General features: G+C 45.2%; 1 protein-coding gene across 1 annotated transcript; it reads right to left on the bottom strand.

The window, feature by feature from the left end:
• Positions 1–752: 752 nt before the first annotated feature.
• Positions 753–15147, bottom strand: PLA2G12A (phospholipase A2 group XIIA). Its single transcript, XM_040418366.1, has 4 exons — positions 14788–15147; positions 5128–5204; positions 4066–4231; positions 753–1581 (listed from the first exon to the last, which is right to left on the bottom strand). Exons 1-4 carry the CDS (start codon positions 15002–15004, stop codon positions 1463–1465), a joined length of 579 nt encoding a protein of 192 aa, XP_040274300.1. The 5' UTR covers positions 15005–15147; the 3' UTR covers positions 753–1462.
• Between the last annotated feature and the right edge of the window lie 1570 nt (positions 15148–16717).

The following is a 16717-nucleotide window of genomic DNA, read 5'->3' on the forward strand; positions in this document are numbered from 1 at the left end:
TACATACTCTCTTAGGTAAGAACAGAAACACACGCTATTAAGCATATCTCTCCTCTGGGAGGAGGCTTACCGGGCTGAGGGCAGAGGCTGAAGGATCCACGGGTTTTCTGGCGGTGTACATATCTCCAGGGCTTTGCATCGTCCTCGTAGCACGGGGACGCTGTGTTTGAGGAAATCTTTTTAAAATCCGCTCCGCCTTCTTGCGAGATTCTCTTGCCCAAGGAGAATCTCACCCGCTGACGTCACACGCCGGACGTTGGATCCCGCGATAGTTCTGGCAACTACCGCACACGCGCCCGGGGACGCCTGCAACCAGGACTTACTCCAAGGAACAGGAAGGGAGGCAATGCGTCCCCGCGGGCCCGTTCCCTGCTCCAGCCCTCCCACATGAAGTGGGGAGAACCCCAGGATCGAGGTGAGGCTGGGCGGAAGAAAAGTTACTCCTGCTACAGGAGCGGCTTCCACGTCTTCCGTCGGACAGGAAACAACGACTGACTAGGTAAAGGGGAGGAGGTTCTTAAATCTTCTGCTTCTACGTCGTTGTTTCCTGTCCGAGGCGGGGACACTCCTCCAATAAGTGCCGTTGTGGAGGCGTTAGGGAAAAATACATTTACGCTTGTGGGTGTAACGTGAAAAAATGTTCAAGGGGTATGAATACTTTTTCAAGGCACTGTGTATGTTTATTTTTCTTTTTTTTTTACATTAATCATGGGGCACACTTTAAAGTAGCGTTGTGTAGTTTGATGCATTTGTACATAATGTTGTATCGACAACCTGTGTCTATAAAACATTTTACAATGAGAAGAACAAATATGCGACGAGAATTATTCACAATTTAATTTAATAATCAATTAATTTACAATGGGGAATCACCTGGTAAAATGTACATCCATATGATATGTGCCATAAACTCCACATGGTGGCTTCAGCAACAGTTACTGCCTGCATGGCTTAGAAGACGGACGCTATATATTAACCAAAAGTAAAAAGTTTTATATGAAGACTTTGGCACGGTGTTTGTGTTCAGGCCAATGACCTGACCTGAATCATGTGTTGAGTCTTTCTTGGGATTCAAGTTGTATAACTTTTGCAAGTTAATAGACAGTTATGAGAAAAGCTTGGTACCTCTTCACATCTATTGGGATATGGATGTTGCGCAGTGGTTGTAAGTCATCCTAAAGTTTGGGTGCAAGACTTGCGCAACTTGAAACTTTACATCATAAGACACATTTACAAAAATTAGTGGAACATGATGCATCTAATACATAGTATTGCATTATACAAAGGAAAAGTGCATAGTTGTGTAGAAATGAAATCATCCTGAGGTTAATTATAAATAATAGTATATGCATACTTCCTTAATTAAGCATTGAATATAACTTAAAAGCATCTAACATGCTTTGTCTAGTCCTTCAGTGGTGCACACATCAGCCCCGGTAGCAGTGTCTTGAGATATCCTTAATCATAGATCTATTTTCTCTTCATATGGACAAATGCACGCAGCTCTTTGGCTTTCCATATAGGGTTTACATCCCAAATGTATGACTGCATCAAACAGGAGTGCCACTGTGGATTCACAAGCTAAAGGAAGAGAATGAGAAAATGAGTGGACAAGTCAACAAAGAGATACTTAAATCAGTGATCACTAGAATGGGGGATCCACAAGGGACTCCAAACTGCCCCATGAACATAGAGCAGTGGCGCTCATATGCGTCCTCCTCTCCGTTCAGTTCTATGGGACTGCTGTGCGCACTACTCGGCAGCCCCATAGAAGTGTAAAACCCTGCTCCAATGTCATGGGGATGGGGGGGGTCCTAGAGGTCGGATCTCCAGTGATCAAATGCTGTTCTCCTATCCTGTGGATAGGGAATACCTGCTGGCTGTAGTTATCTTCTAGAAGTCCCCAAACCAGAACTCACCAAAGACACTACTGTGGAACCCTAAATTGTTGTTGTACGTATGGCAAGTCACCGCACTGCAACTTTTACATCATCCATAGTGACATCACCAGTGTGAATAACAATTGGGCTGCGTTTATCAATGTCATCATTATGATCATCACATCAGAAGGAGGTAGTCTGCTGGAGAAAAGTAGGCACGCAGTGGGGCACAATACTAATACTGGTGAAGAGAGGCCTGGGGTGAATATATGAATATTAAATTAGTTTCCTTCCCTGCAGGACGTTGTTTAGCATGGCATAACTGCTTTATCTGGTAATGTGTTAACCTATAAAAACACAGAATATAAGTCATCTTACTGATCCCTAGAATAAAGTGTCTCAGTGCTAGTAAAGTACATCCACTCCTTACTTCTTCTCTCCACAGTTCTACTGCCAATCTGGTCCTATGCTCACACTCTGAACTCCTTTTTCAAAGCTTCACTGAAGGCTAACCAGATGACTCACATTCATATAACTGATAGGAAATCCAACTATGTTAGAGGCAATGCACTGCAAACCTAAATAGAGTCTGTTACCATGCAAAACTGCCGATTGCCCTAAATAGGTGCTGGGGAGTGCAGGACATACATTTTGTGGAGCTTTTCTCATCAGGAGTAGTAAGAATACAAAATTTTATTCTGCCAAACTGCGTTACTTCACAGCACTTCCCCTCCGAGTGACAGCTTTATTGGTCTCCTAGTTGGATGCTACAGCTGTCACTCACAGCAGAGGGAGCACAATTTGGCAAAACAATATTCTTCCAACACCTGATGAGAAAAGTTCCACAAAAGGCACATTCACCCTGCCCTCTCCAGTCGCTACCTAGTGTTTTCAACAGTTTAGCATAATCAAAACTGCTGGCAGACTCTAGTTAAACAAGTGGTCAGCGTTAAAAAGGGTTTCTCGATACTTTAATATTAACGGTCTATCCTTAGGATAGGCCATCAATGTCTGATCCATGTGGGTCCAACAATCCAGTACCCCTGCTGATCAGCAGAGATGTTTTTACCAATGCCTGGTTACTACAGTGCTGCACCACTCCAGCGACGCTCTGGTGCTTAGCGCCACCCTCCCCTTAGATTGACAGCACTAGACTTTACATCTTGCGCCTGCGCACTCATTCCACGCTGTTTAGGGTAATACAATGAACATTTAGAAACGCTCAGTGAGGGTAGCATAGTAGAGGTGACAGGTTCCCTTTAATGAATATTTAATGGTTATTTAATTATTCATGGTTATTATTATCATATTATGTAACTCTTAATAAAGGACCACGGCCATTTTTCACCACAATTTGGTTTGTATTAATTTTTAGATAAGTATTAATAAAGTAATTGTTATAGTTTAAGTTATTGCTCATATGGCACCATGGGGGCGGGGGCGGAGTTCCGGTGGCAGCACACGGCGAGAGGCAGCTGGACTAAAACTACGACATGCAGTACTTTTAGTCCAGCTGCCTCTTGCCGTGCACTGTATTTGGAACTCCGCCCCCATTATAGTCAATGGGGACGGAGCGGCAGTCCGGGGGCACACGTGCACTAGCGGCAGGACGGATCAGACAGGCTGTTCACCCGCCGGACTACCCTGCCGCTAGTGTGAAACTAGCCTAAATTTATCCACGACGCCGGCACATATAGTTTTACTCTGCTACACCAACCGTACCAGGCTATATGTCTGGTTTAATAGGGTTGATCCTGGTGACAGAGCCTCTTTAAAGGGGTTATTCAAGATTAATATAAACCTCCCAGTGTGGCCGACCCACGGTGGTGATCATACTTACCTGGTCCCAGCTGCTGGGTTTGGCGTCTGTCGCGCTTGGCTTGACTCTTCCTGTCCCTACATTCTGTCGATGGGGCAACACATAACCTCTGCAGCCAATCACAGGCCACAGCAGTGACCTGCTCCCCTTGCGCCATGACCGTTGGTCACATTACTGCACTGCAGTAACCAGACATCACCACTAGTAAAAGACTGCTAATCTCTGAGGTACTGATGACCTATTGTATTTCAAGGGAGAGATTGCCTCCTACGCATCAAACAGCCTTTTATACAACAAAAGCTGCCATGGAGTCAGACTAAAACAAGATGGAAGAACATTTAAGGCTCGTGGTACAGCTGCTCTCACCTTGAACACTCTCAGAAATGCCTAACGTTTTCTGTACATCTCGGCATATTTTGGAGAGGCAGCTCTGAAACTGCTCATCACAATCATTCTTCAGGTTACCACATGTGTCATAGCAGCGGTCATGTTGGTTGCAGCATCTAGTCATTGATGGAATGCCAACATCAAACTGGAAAAAATGGAAAGAGAATGTCAATCATGAGCTATATATAAATGAAGGTTTTTTTTTTTTTGTTTTTTTTATGAAGACCAACAAAATGATACTTAGGGGGAGTCCACATCTCGCGGTCAAATTGCAATATACTGTGGCAAAATCAAGATGCTTTGCACAAAAATCTGTGAAATGCCCCTTACATAGAATAAAAGGTTTATTTTAACCCTTTAGGGACCACCAATACACCTTTTTCACTAAGGGGTCTTAGGTTGGGTCGCTGCCTTTTTACAACAGCCCAGTCTAAGCAATGTATGGGTCTCCCGTGCACCAGAGAACCGGGGCTTGGCTCTCCCATGAGAGCTGTGCTCCTTCTCCAACGGCCTGGACCGGCAGGAATGCCGATTCAGGCCCTTTAACTCGTATTGATGGAAAAAAAATAAAAAAATTCTAATGCAGCATTGAAATCCCCAGTGAGGTGATAATGATGACCTACCCTGAGGATAGTCATCAATATTTCAGTCATGGACAACCCCTATAAAGTGGACCCGTCACCTCTTCTGACATATCTATTACTACTTGTATTCCTCAAGAAATCACAATTCTGGGGCATCTATTCTCATGACTATGTTGTGCCATTACTCTATTATTCCTTCTAGAAGTTTATGAATGCATTGCCAGCAGTTTGCAATCAAAGTCTAATGCAGTGTTACCAATTATATAATACAATACTCTGTAAAGGAATTTCCCATCTCACCTATCAGCTAGAGCAGAGAAAGGATACAAAAAGGGTCTCCTGCTCTAGAGGACCCAACAGCCCACTGAGAATTATGTCATGCTTTATTTCCCATGTTGTTGTGCTAGTACATATGCCTAGAAATTAATACTACTGCAACATAAAAGGAATTATTTACATGAAATCCAAACACAGGAGATCCACATCCATTCGGCGGAGCATGTTTGTAGCCATAACGGGGAAGTGGCTTGGAACCTGTGGATGAAAACAAAATCAGCTGTAGAAAGTTCCAAGAACTGCATACATTTAACTATTTCACTTGTGTTTTTGGTCTTAGATTTTCATTACCTAGTCAGGCCTCATCCCCATTTCTGTTTATCACTGACGTGTGCTATCTGCGTTTTCCGCGGACAGCACACGTACCCATTGATTTAAATGTGTCTGTTCACAATTCAGTATTTTCTTACTGACCGTGGGTTAGTAAAAAAAATAAAAATAATCATGGGGACATGCACTACTTTGATCCGTGATGCGGCCCAAGCACGACCATGGAAGTCTATGGGTCCATCCGGACACACCGTGGATGGCATCCATGGTGCGTCCGTTTTTCACTGAAGACTAATAGGAGATTCTTTGGAAATTAATTTACAGCTGAACAACGTCAGTGAATTACGGATCGGTAAAAACGGACACAAAGACCAACCACGGATCCTTCACGATTGAACCACATTCGTTTTTTTTTTTAAATCTGGACAATACCCACTGGGAATGTAACGGTACCCGCATGTAATGCTTACGGGTATTCAGTTTAAATTAAGTTATCCCTATCCACAGGAAAGAAAATAACTATTAGATCAGTGGGGACCTCCACCGATCACAAGAATAGGAACTCTGTACCCCCTGCAATGAATGGAGTAGATGGCGTGTGGCCGCTCCATTAATTTCTAGAGGATTTATAGAGATTTCCGTTGTCATCGGCTATCGCAGGAACTCCCACAGAAATGACTGGACCATTCACGTGCATGCCCCAACGGCCACTCCATTAATTTCAGGGGGCTGCAGGGGGTATGGGGCCCCCATTCTTGTGATCTGTAGGTGTCCCAGCGGTAGAACCCCCACTGATATAATAGTTATCCCCTATCCTGTGGAATGCCCCTTTAAGAAGTATTCCAGCAGTAAACATGTATGACTCTTTGCTCATCACAGTCACTGATAAAGTTCATCATTCCTGATACTATATCAGTGCGGTGTAGATGAACGAGATACATTATCTAAGCAACAACTTTATTTTAATCTCACTGGAAGGCAAGGTGTTCAGACTGTCTTCCATAACAAAAGGTAATTTTGCATACTGAGGCCAAACTCGAAATTCGCAGCATGTCAATTCTTTGTGTGGATTTCACCAAAAAATGCAAGTAAACACACGTTTTTACATATTGTGTGTGTGTGTGCGGATTTGGTGTGGAAACGCACAGAAATCTGCATGGAAATTCCTGGGGAGTTTCTGCGAAACAGCTGGCATCTGTGTACAGGCGGCCTGAAGAGTTCAGTACCAGGGACCACACATGCCCACAGGCTTCAGAGCAATTCCTGTTATAGTACAGGCCATCCAATAAGAATCAGAGACCTAAAAGTGGCTTCTTTTTATCAGGAGTGAAAACTTTCGGTGGACATTCTGGCAAAAAATCTAAAGAGCACTAGGGGGCGCTAAAAGGGTATGGCCACATGTGGCAGATATGCTGCATATTTGGAACAGAGCGTGGAAAATCTGCACTGTATACAGTAGTGAGATTATGAAAAATTTCATCCACATGCTGGGAAAAATTTCCGCGACGCAAACCGCACATAAACTGACGTGCTGCGGATTTCACCCTTTGTAATACAGAGGGTGAAATCTGTATTCAATACTGCATCAACTTATGTGGGATTTGCCTGTGGATTCACTGCACCAAAATACGTCCTGTGTGGTCGGACCCTAACATGCATGGAACCGATCACTGTTTCTTTTTCTGTTCTGATCCATAAGAACAGAAGGAAAGGGAAAAAAAAAAAAAGAAGAGCAGGAGGCCTCTTCACACCAGGTTTATGTCAAACAAGGGGTATCAATGAAACAATCTTGTGTAGGAGGTAAAGTGGTGTCATTTCACATAACAACCAATCAGCCCTCAGCTTTCATTTTCTTTGCAGCATGGAAAACATGCAACGTGGACTCTGATTGGTTCCACGTTATCTCTCTTTGTGACCTGATTGTATTGTGTCACAGCACAACAGTAATGAGTAATGATTGCAAAACCCTGAACAGGGAGGCTTTATGGTGTAATAAACCAGACATAGGAGCCTTATCACAGGAACCCATGAGGTCACCTAAAAACAAAGTGTACTGATGAGAGGTAAAGGTTGTAGAGCCTCACAACGTCTCCGACACGGATTCAATGGGTATTAACATAGGTGTCTATTGCCATAAAGTATATAAAAATTAAACTATTTATACACTCCCCATTGTGCTCTCCTTGCCAATCCCACTCACACATAGGGGGTCATTTGTCAAATTGGTGTAAAGTAGAACTGGCTTAGTTGCCCATAGCAACCAATCAGACTCCTCCTTTCATTTTCCGGAGCTGTCCAAAATGAAAGGTGGAATCTGATTGGTTGCTATGGGCCACTAAGCCAGTTCTACTTTACACCAGTTTAGTAAATCACCCCCATAGTATGGCATTTTTAAAGGGGTTTACTGGGAGTTGATGACCTATCCTCAGGACACGTCATGCAGACACCCAGCACCCCCCGATCTGCTGTGGTTCTCCGACCTCTTCCTAGACCACTTACATCATGTTCACTGGTCACATGTCCTGGGTGCAGCTCAATCCCATTCAAGTGAATGGAAGTGAGCTGAAATACCAATATATGAGTACCATGTACGGCTCTGTTCTTGGCATGCTGTGAGAAGGCTGCAGCGCTCACCGGAGCACCCTTCAAACAGCTGATCAGCAGGGGTGCCAGGAGACATACCCTCAGATAGACCTTCATAATCAAACTCCCGGAAAACCCCTTTAATTCCCTGTTATTTACACTTTGTAGGCAATAGACAACTATATTAACCCCTTAATACCCTGAGCCATAACCGTATGTTGGGGGAAGTACACAGTTGTTGCAAAGTGCAATTACTTTAACTGTGCACTGATGGTGCAGGCACAGCTTCTGTGTCATCTCTATCGGTTCTGGCTGGAGGGCTACTTTCACACTCACGTTTGGTGTGGATCCGTCATGGATCTGCACAGACATATCCGTTCAGATAATACAATCGCATGCATCCGTTCAGAACAGATCCGTTTGTATTATCTTTAACATAGCCAAAACGGATCCGTCTTGAACACCATTGAAAGTCAATGGGGGACGGATCCGTTTTATATTGTGCCAGGGAAAACTGATCCGTCCCCATTGACTTACATTGTGTGGTAGGACGGATCGATTTGGCTCAGTTTCGTCAGACGGACACCAAAACGCTGCAAGCAGATGGAACGGAGGCAAACTGATGCATTTTGAGCGGATCCTTTTCCATTCAGAATGCATTATGCCCTGAACGGATCTCACAAACGGAAAGCCAAAACGCGAGTGTGAAAGTAGCCTTATACAGCAGATACTGGGGATGAGCAAATCGACTTCGGATGAAACATCCGGAGTCGATTTGCATAAAATTTTGTTCTAATACCGTACGGGGCAGGAGCTCCGTACAGTATTAGAATGTATGGGCTCCGACGAGCCGAAGTTATCGCTGTGCAAAGTCTCACGAGACTTCGCGCAATAACTTCATAAATTAATTTGTACTGTAAAAAAACATTTCCTGAACTCGGGTTCAGGTACAAGTGGTGCATATCCCGCTATATTATGTATCCTGCTGTGCCAGGTATAATGCTGTTTTTCGTTCCCTCAGCTTCAAAAAACAAAGAAAAGAACAAAAAAGTAATAAAATAGCATGTCCCCCAAAGTGGTACCAGGGGAAACTACAATTCACCCTGCAAAAGAACACAAGTCATCACACAGCGACATGGGTGGAAAAATATAAATGTTCTAACTCTTTGAAAGTGTAGACACAGAGAAAAAAGAGCGGCTGCCAACTTTGGGACAGGCTCCTATCTCCAGAACAAAGCCTTTGAAGTGAAGAAGAGCACACGTGGCATCCTCTCTATTCACTGCTACGGGACTCCCGAAAAGAGCTCAGCTAGCCTAAGGCACATTGGCACACCTTAGACTTATTCCAGGGTGCAGGTGCCCTCAGAGAGGGCTCGGAGTGCCACCTCTGGCACCTGTGCGATAGGTTCCCCAGCACTGCCCTAGTGATATGCTACAAATGTTGAGATGGGAAAGCCTGTTTAAGTACCCAGTGAGGCCACATCCTCATAGGAAAAGCTGTCCCTTTAAGGCCCCTTGCAGACAAGCGAGTATTCCGAGCAGGTGCAATACGTGATGCGAACGCATTGTGCCCGCACAGAATCCAGACCCATTAATTTCAAATGATTTAAATCACATTTTAAAATCACTAGTCAGTAAGGCTTGATTTAAATCATAATTTTCCACATAAAGACTAATTCTTGCTGGTATAACTTATAATATGCAAGTAGATGAAGATTTTTAGAATAACAACTTTTCATATTAGTTTGATTAGGTTGATTCTGCATTCATAGGTTTGTAGAAGTTAGGATTAAGGTCTTTTTCTTAACTCTGTTCACGTTATAACATTATTGCTGTGAAGAAGAGGCATGTGATCTCTGCTGAGTCAAATTCAGTTTTGAGAACTGCAAAAGTAAACCAAGCATCTGTGATAATATCTTGTAGGCAGAGAAACTGCCCAATAATCTTACAAAAACTCTGGAAGAGCATGACATTGTGAATGGATTAATGGAATTTATTTACCCAAAAAATTACACATATAGAAACATAGAATGTGTCGGCAGATAAGAACCATTTGGCCCATCTAGTCTGCCCAATATACCGAATACTATGAATAGCCCCTGGCCCTATCTTATATGAAGGATGGCCTTATGCCTATCCCATGCATGCTTAAACTCCTTCACTGTATTTGCAGCTACCACTTCTGCAGGAAGGCTATTCCATGCATCCACTACTCTCTCAGTAAAGTAATACTTCCTGATATTACTTTTAAACCTTTGCCCCTCTAATTTAAAACGATTCTGCTAGCATTTCCTGCTGCTCTATGACATTGTCTGCCTACCTTTAAGTCTTCTGAAATAATGACCCCTAAATCCCTTTCCTCAGATACTGAGGTTAGGACTGTATCACTGATTTTATATTCTGCTCTTGGGTTTTTACGCCCCAGGTGCATTATCTTGCACTTATCAACATTAAATTTTAGTTGCCAGATTTTTGACCATTCCTCTAGTTTTCCTAAATCCTTTTCCATTTGGTGTATCCCTCCAGGAACATCAACCCTGTTACAAATCTTTGTGTCATCAGCAAAAAGACACACCTTACCATCAAGGCTTTCTGCAATTTCGCTGATAAAGATATTAAACAATATGGGTCCCAGAACAGATCCCTGAGGTACCCCACTGGTAACAAGACCTTGGTCTGAATATACTCCATTGACTACAACCCTCTGTTGCCTGTCCCTCAGCCACTGCCTAATCCATTCAACAATATCGGAGTCTACGTACAGTCTTATTCTACATAGTTAAAAAACTAATCTTTATTTCATGATGTAATAACCTTTGGATGGTAATATATTTCCCTCAAAAAGCATTTTATATATATAAAAAAAAAAAAATCTGATTTAAATAAAAAACATTGATTTTTATACACCCTAGTCTGTGTACATGAGTGTTGGATTTCACGCATCACTTGTACATTGCCTGAAAAATCGCAGCATGCTCTATATTCTGCGATTTTCACGGAACGCTGGCCCCATAGAAGTGGATGGGGCTGCGTGAAAAATCACATCGCATCTGCAAGCAAGTGCTGTAGAAAGGTACAAGGGGTCGTCATTGATGGTAGGTATGTGTCACAGAGGTTCCTGGCCTCGATGAAGTAAAAGCCGGTATTTTCATGTGTCAGCGGCAGCTAATGCTGATTGACACTTTGCTATTTAGTATGGCTGTAAATAGCTGATCCTGGACGGCTCTTACTGGAAGTAGTCAAAGTGCTGGGTGGGTGACTACTCCCCACGTGTCAGGCCGGGTCTTGGCAGGCTTATAGAAAACAGCCAGCACTGTCAGGTGGTGTGGATTACCTCCCTCTGACAGTGGAGCTCTGGAGATCTCTGTGCTGGGGTCTGAAGACCGTGTGTCAGGCGAGCAGGCCGCCTTAAAGCCTGCAAGTGGACTTTGAGGCTGAGCATTCAGCCGGGATGTGAACTTTATTTAGTTTTTCTGTGTGTGAACAAGTACCAAGTCTGAAAAGTGACTGTTGTGTTATGTTATAAGTGTGAATAAACACTGAAGAGTGATTTACAACCTGGTCCTTTGCCTCTATACTGCGTCTGCTAACCTTCCTATGAGAGCGAATCCCCACAGTGTGTTTTTCACTGATGATTGTTTGTAAACAGTTTTTTATCACGCGCGTGAAAAACGCATCGAAAACGCATTGCATCGCGTGATAAAAACTGAACGCAATCGCAGACAAAACGGAATGAACTTGCTTGCGAAATCACACATTTTTCACTGAACGCATCCGGACCTAATCCGCTCACGCTTGTCTGCAAGGGGCCTAAATTGTGAATTTACACGTTGCGGTAAAAAAAAAAAATAAAAAAAAAAAAAAAAAATATCAAAATATAAGCTCATGCGTTTTTCCCCACAAATACAGTCTCAGTTTATAGCCGCACATATTGGATCCACTGCAGATGTTCAATAGCGGAAATGCCACAGTGCATCTGGGAGAAATCCGCCGTAAACAGCCTGGTTTTCACGTCGGCATTGCACACGGTGACACTGGTCGCGGTGATCCCACAGAAATGAATGGAATCATGCTAGTCACAAGAAATCCAACACGTCGGGATTTTTTGTGACTGGTGTGGCGATCCCATTCATTTCTATGGGATCACTGCTACTCTGCGATCCAGGCCGTGACCAGTGTAGCCATACACAAACTTTGCAGTGCAACGGTTAAATATACTCTGGTAAAACCCACAACAAAACTGATATGATGCCGACTGAAAACTCGCAATGCAAGTCCGTTTCCACAGTCTGTGGGTGAGATTTCTGGAATATCGCCCGTTTTGCTACTTCTTTAAATGCTGTGGAATTCTGCAGAGGACAATTACAGCATTTACGCCAAACGTGGCCATTCCCTCAGTGTCCAGTCCCACATGGCAGCTGCGGACTAGAAGGGGACCTGCACACGAGGCAGATTTGTAGACAGAAAACTTGCTAAAAATAAAAAATAACAAACACAAATCTGCACCATTTATTGTAGTTTTGGTACATTTTTGTGTGGTTTTTATAGTGAATTTTCCATTTACATCCCCATTGAAGTCTATGGGGAAAACCATTCCACATAATGTATGGATTAAAAAAATCTGCATGGCAGGTCAATTTCTGTACAGGTGAAAGAAGCGAAGTGTACATATTCACTTTGTTGATACTGTATTAGGGCTTGTTCACACGAACGTGTGAAGCCCGTTGCCGTATTGCGGACCACATTTGCGTATCCGCAATACACGGGCACCGTTCCGTTGCCATTCCGCATCACGGATGCGGACCCATTCATTTCAATAGATCCGCAAATCCGGAGATGCGGAACGGAAGACCGGAATGGAACACTATGGAAGCACTACAGAGTGCTTTCTTGGGTTCTGTTCCGTGCTTCCGCACCGCAAAGAGGTAGAACTTGCTCTATCTTTTTGCAGAATGGGAGGATCACGGACCCATTGAAGTGAATGGGTCTGCGATCCCCATGCGCCTGCCCCACGGACGGTGCCCGTGCATTGCTGACTGCAATTTGCGGTCCACAGCACGGACATGGGCTTCACACGTTCGTGTGAACGAGCCCTTACACTGCGGTTCCTTCCGCATTAAAATCTGTGCAGATTTTTTTTTTTGCATAATTCACATTGTGTGCAAGTACCTGAAACTAAGCAGGCATGCCTGTACTTACAATACACTTCCATTGATTTCAATGGGAAAACAGCTTGTTAACTTATATGGCACATTTTTTTTCCACTCATGGTTTTAAAAACCACAACGTAGAAAAAAAGAAGTCATGTCCATTCTTGACATGAATTCCGCATCCAGTGTTGCCCCCTTAGTGTTAATAAAATAATTTAAAAAAAGTAATATTCACCTAGCCCTGTTCCCCTGGAGAACGGAGAACATCATGCTCTCCCCAGCAACAAGTGCAATGTAGTGACATCGTCGATCCTGCTGGGAAAAGACTGGGGGATGATCCCTGGCCTGTGCGCTCTCCTGCACAGCTCAGCAGCAGCGATGACATCACCACATCACCCCTGCTGCTGGAGTAAGCACTGGCCCTAAAATGGTAGAGGAGGAAGCTAACAGCTCCCTGTTCCATCATTGGATTCTGAGGACACAGATCCAGTTGAAACTGGGACATGCCACAGCCATTCCAGGACAACTGCTGCTGAGATCTGGGACTGACCCGCCACGTCCAGGACAGTTGGAAAGTATCCTACAGTCAATTCACAATAAGGGCTCATGCACACGACCATGTGCCGGCCGGGGCCCGTATATTAACTTGAATGGGTTCGAAATCAGGATTTTCCGCTGCGGAACGGAGACACGGTACCCCACTTCTGTGGGATTTCTGTCTGTGCATCCGCACCGCAAAGAAGTAGCGCATACACAATTTTTTTGCAGTGTGGACCGTCAGATGCGGATCACGGACCCCATTCAAATGTATGGGTCCGGGTCCGCATGTTGTGGTCCCACGGTAGGTGCCTGTGCATTGCAGACCACAATTTGCGGCATGTAGAAGCACTACCCCTGACTGTACAGCACCGGTTACACTGGGGACATTACCGTCTCGGCACTTATGCTGGCACAACCCTGGCATGTAGAAGCACTACCCCTGGCTGTACAGCACCGGTTGCACTGGGGACATTACCGTCTCGGCACTTATGCTGGCACAACCCTGGCATGTAGAAGCACTACCCCTGGCTGTACAGCACCGGTTACACTGGGGACATTACCGTCTCTGCACTTATGCTGGCACAACCCTGGCATGTAGAAGCACTACCCCTGGCTGTACAGCACCGGTTCACTGGGGACATTACCGTCTCTGCACTTATGCTGGCACAGCCCTGGCATGTAGAAGCACTACCCCTGGCTGTACAGCACCGGTTCACTGGGCACATTACCGTCTCTGCACTTATGCTGGCACAACCCTGGCATGTAGAAGCACTACCCCTGGCTGTACAGCACCGGTTACACTGGGGACATTACCGTCTCGGCACTTATGCTGGCACAGCCCTGGCATGTAGAAGCACTACCCCTGGCTGTACAGCACCGGTTACACTGGGGACATTACCATCTCTGCACTTATGCTGGCACAGCCCTGGCATGTAGAAGCACTACCCCTGGCTGTACAGCACCGGTTACACTGGGGACATTACCGTCTCGGCACTTATGCTGGCACAGCCCTGGCATGTAGAAGCACTACCCCTGGCTGTACAGCACCGGTTACACTGGGGACATTACCGTCTCTGCACTTATGCTGGCACAGCCCTGGCATGTACAAGAACTACCCCTGGCTGTACAGCACCGGTTACACTGGGGACATTACCATCTCTGCACTTATGCTGGCACAGCCCTGGCATGTAGAAGCACTACCCCTGGCTGTACAGCACCGGTTACACTGGGGACATTACCGTCTCTGCACTTATGCTGGCACAGCCCATCTTCTCCTCCCAGCAGGTCCAGGGCAGCATTCAGGTACATGTCTATCTTGTGCACTCCGTTCCTGATGGTCTTCAGCGTCATCCTCCAGTCTGGGGTCTCTGGCTGCTGATGGGACTGGTGCTCCCCGGAGCTGACAGCCAGCAGAACGGAGTATAGACCGGCAAGTGGCAGCAGCCAGGGGCTCATGGCCGGCTAGTGGAGGAGCGGAGCGAAGCGGCCGACAGAGGTGTGGACTCTCCGGCGTATCCAGGACATGGGGCAGCTGCAGTCCTTCCAGTACACTGTCATCACAGTCCTGCTCCGGGCTCCTGCCAGTGACGTCATCAGCGCGGGCCGGGTGCACCCCACACAGAAGGGAGGGGTGTGCGGAGTCCTGGCTGACACTCGGAGAGTATAGGCAGAGCGGGGGGAGAAGTGGTCTCTTCTTTATACAGAAGGCTTTTATTGGGTAAACGTGTTGGCTGGCGGTATCAGTACTGTGCTGTTGGGCCTGAGACCGTATTGCCCGGTTCCCTACTGCACAGCATTGTCACCGCGATTCGTGCTATTTGTGATGCAGTCATTTTTTACAGGTGAAACGTTTTTAGCATGTTTCCGAGTATAAGTCGGGCTTCCATTTTATTTATTTTTTAATATGCTGTAGTTTTTGGAGTTACAGCCATAAATGGGTGATTCACAAAGAGAAGTGTCTAGGCCTCATGCACACGACCGTTGTTTTATTCCGTGTCCGTCTTTTCCTCAGTTTATGACTAGTGTTGAGTGAACTTGTGTTTTCAAGTTCGGCGTACAAGGTTCAGGTTATGGCCTCATGCACACGACTGTTTTTCGGGTGCGCATCCGAGCCGCAGTTTTGGCGGCTCGGGTGCGGACCCATTCACTTCAATGGAGCCGCAAAAGATGCGGACAGCACTCCGTTTTGATTCCCATAGACTTCTATTATGACAGAAAGCTAAATGAATGCCTTTTAAAGCCTTCCGTTTTGCATTCCGTCATAATACAAGTCTATGGGCTGCAAGCTGCAATCAGGCTGTCTGCTGTCATATAGATAAATTATAGAATTATATATACTATATCATATACTATATCAATATACTCCTGAGGAGATATATAATTGCCCCTCTGTAGAGACGCCAAGGCTTTGCGACACCACCATCTTTATTCCCAGCCCAAGGGATCAAACCCCATCTATCCCACTTCAATAGAATGTATAAAAACGTTTTAAACTTGATAGAGGAGATTCTCAGTCCTCAACTTAAATTATCGAATTACCTCCTCCTCAGCGCAGCTGTCGTGCTGGCACTGCGCTCCTGTGTACTCCGGTCCTGGTTGACTCACTTGACTGGTATGTCTGGTTCCTCCTAGTCTGGACTCCTGGCTAACGCCGCGCCTGCAAACCAGAATTGACTGGCGGAGCGCGAATCTAAAGGCGGCATGCGTCTGACGCCACGTCAGTGCGCTCTGCCGCTGCGCATCACTGAAGATTCGGATCGGAGCCTTCCGTTTTAAAGGAAAAGGCAACAGTACGGCCGGGAATCAGCGGTGGGGGCAAGAATAACCAAGGGTGGGGCAATTGCCCCCCTGTAGCGACGCCACTGAGGGTAACCCAGAACCGCCCCGCATCCCAAAGTCCCCTCATAGCTCCCCCAACATCATTCAGAGTAGGGTTGTCACAATACCAAAATTTTGATTCGATTTCGATACCATAAAAAGTTATTTTTATACTCGATACCACGTGATTTTTTTTTTAACATTTACATTTTTTTTATAGAACGTCTGGCCCATAATAGTCCTATCCTATTTTTTGGGGGGGCAAGGTGACTAAAAATGGCGAATCACACAGTTTTGATATTTTTTTCTGTTACGGGGTTCACTGCATAGGAAATATTTTTTTATATTTTA

The sequence above is a fragment of the Bufo bufo genome, chromosome 2 (genome assembly GCF_905171765.1).
Source record: "Bufo bufo chromosome 2, aBufBuf1.1, whole genome shotgun sequence".
Taxonomy (NCBI): domain Eukaryota; kingdom Metazoa; phylum Chordata; class Amphibia; order Anura; family Bufonidae; genus Bufo; species Bufo bufo.

Excerpts from the sequence above, each read along its gene's own strand:
- PLA2G12A (XM_040418366.1), bottom strand. The coding sequence starts at position 15,004 with ATGAGCCCCTGGCTGCTGCCACTTGCCGGTCTATACTCCGTTCTGCTG. Across the intron at positions 5,205-14,787 it reads CCAGCATAAGTGCAGAGACG|GTTCCAAGCCACTTCCCCGT; the intron begins GTAATGTCCCCA and ends TTTCATCCACAG. Across the intron at positions 1,582-4,065 it reads CATTTCTGAGAGTGTTCAAG|CTTGTGAATCCACAGTGGCA; the intron begins GTGAGAGCAGCT and ends CTCTTCCTTTAG.